Source organism: Egretta garzetta, unplaced genomic scaffold, assembly GCF_000687185.1.
Source record: "Egretta garzetta isolate BGI_Z169 unplaced genomic scaffold, ASM68718v1 scaffold141, whole genome shotgun sequence".
In the NCBI taxonomy this organism is placed as follows: Eukaryota; Metazoa; Chordata; class Aves; order Pelecaniformes; family Ardeidae; genus Egretta; species Egretta garzetta.
In genome coordinates, this window is record NW_009258664.1 from 199,594 (window position 1) to 201,044 (window position 1,451).

The following is a 1,451-nucleotide window of genomic DNA, read 5'->3' on the forward strand; positions in this document are numbered from 1 at the left end:
CATAAACTACAACGTAGGTGCTGCCCAGCAATGCCACCTCCCAGGGCTGCCTCAGCTTTTCAGCTTTAACCCTCGCTGAAAGCGTTTTCTGCAGCTCCGTGTTTTCATGGTGGTGCTCTGCTGAGCAGAAAAGGGTTTGGATTTTTCCCCCTGCTTTTTCACTGTTAGCAGAGACTTTGCTGCCAGCTCTGCATTCCCGTGGCTTAAAGACGTGGACACGTTTCCTTTTTTGTAGCCTTGCAGTCGGTGCGCTGCCTTCCGTTTGGGCACCCAAATAACTGCTCAACTGCGTTGTTCTTCATGTGCAGTGTCTGTAACTCCAGCCTGGTCTGAGCACGAAGCAGCTGCTGACAAGAAAACCGGCAGCAGCTCATTTCTTAGCACTGGCTTATCCCAAACCTGGAATAACCCGGAACACAACCTGCCGAAAAGCATGACGTACAAGATTCTTAACACTACAAAAAGGAAGAGAGGAATTTAGCTTCTCCTGTAACTCTTCCCTTTGTCTCCCTCCGTAGGCATCACTTAACTACCACAGCAGCGCGATTTTGGCAGCAGTGCTCGATACCCTGACGGCGCCTTACCGTCTCTGTTCCTCCCGGGGCTCCATGATGCACCTTGCGGAAATGCTGAACTTCTCTGGGCGAAAGGTGAGGGCAGCGATCCGACGCCGCTGCGCCTCTCAGCCCTCCCTGAACGACTGCTGCGGGCAGGAGCTGGCGTTCCACCACACGTCCACACCTACAGGACGCAGCGGGGGGCGGGGGGGGCTGTTTGGGATCGTGATTTCTCACCCCTCTCTGACTCGTAGGTTGTGGCTGCCTGGGCGTCTGTTCCCTTTCCAGCCCTACGTGGCTGCTCGCTCCCCGATACTTTATGCGCCTACCAGGATGTGCCCTGGAAGCTTCTGTCTTCATGCAGGGAGCAGAAGGTCAGCCGCTGCTTTGCTCAGTCGGTTGTGCTGCGAGGAATTGGCAGAGAAAGTCACACCAGGTAATGGGCGTTGGAACTGCGCGCTTCCCTCCAGAACTCTGGCGCTCTCCCTGGCAGCGATTCCTTACGGAAGTCGTTCAGCATCCTTCTATTGAGTGTCAGCTGACGGGGGGGCAAAATCAAGGGATCCAGCCAGTTACGCCGCACGCTTCTATAGCAAAGCAGCTAAAAAGCAACTGAGTCACCAATGTTGTCTGCTGGGGGGAGGGGGCTCTGCAGGGGGACCTGGCCAGGCTGGATCCATGGGCCCAGCCCAGTTGGGTGAGGGTCAACAAGGCCAAGGGCCGGGTCCTGCCCTGGGGTCACCACAACCCCAGGCAGCGCTCCAGGCGTGGGGCAGAGGGGCTGGAAAGCTGCCCGGGGGAAAAGGCCCTGGGGGGGTTGGTCGAGAGGGGGCTGGATAGGAGCCAGCAGGGTGCCCAGGTGGCCAAGAGGGCCCGTGGCCACCCGGCTTGTGT

The 1,451-nt window shown here is 57.8% G+C and overlaps 1 protein-coding gene across 3 annotated transcripts in view; it reads left to right on the forward strand.

Moving 5' to 3' along the window:
* The window catches only part of MSTO1 (misato mitochondrial distribution and morphology regulator 1), a 3,969-nt gene that overhangs the window by 1,245 nt on the left and 1,273 nt on the right, over positions 1-1,451 (forward strand). For 2 of the 3 annotated variants that reach the window (XM_035903936.1, XM_035903937.1), the window contains exons 4-5: positions 519-650; positions 812-993. In XM_035903936.1, coding sequence (XP_035759829.1) covers positions 519-650; positions 812-993 — 314 coding nt within the window. Of the gene's footprint in view, positions 14-94; positions 99-186; positions 212-518; positions 651-811; positions 994-1,451 lie in introns of all 3 variants that reach the window. The other variant, XM_035903939.1, reaches the window with a different exon arrangement.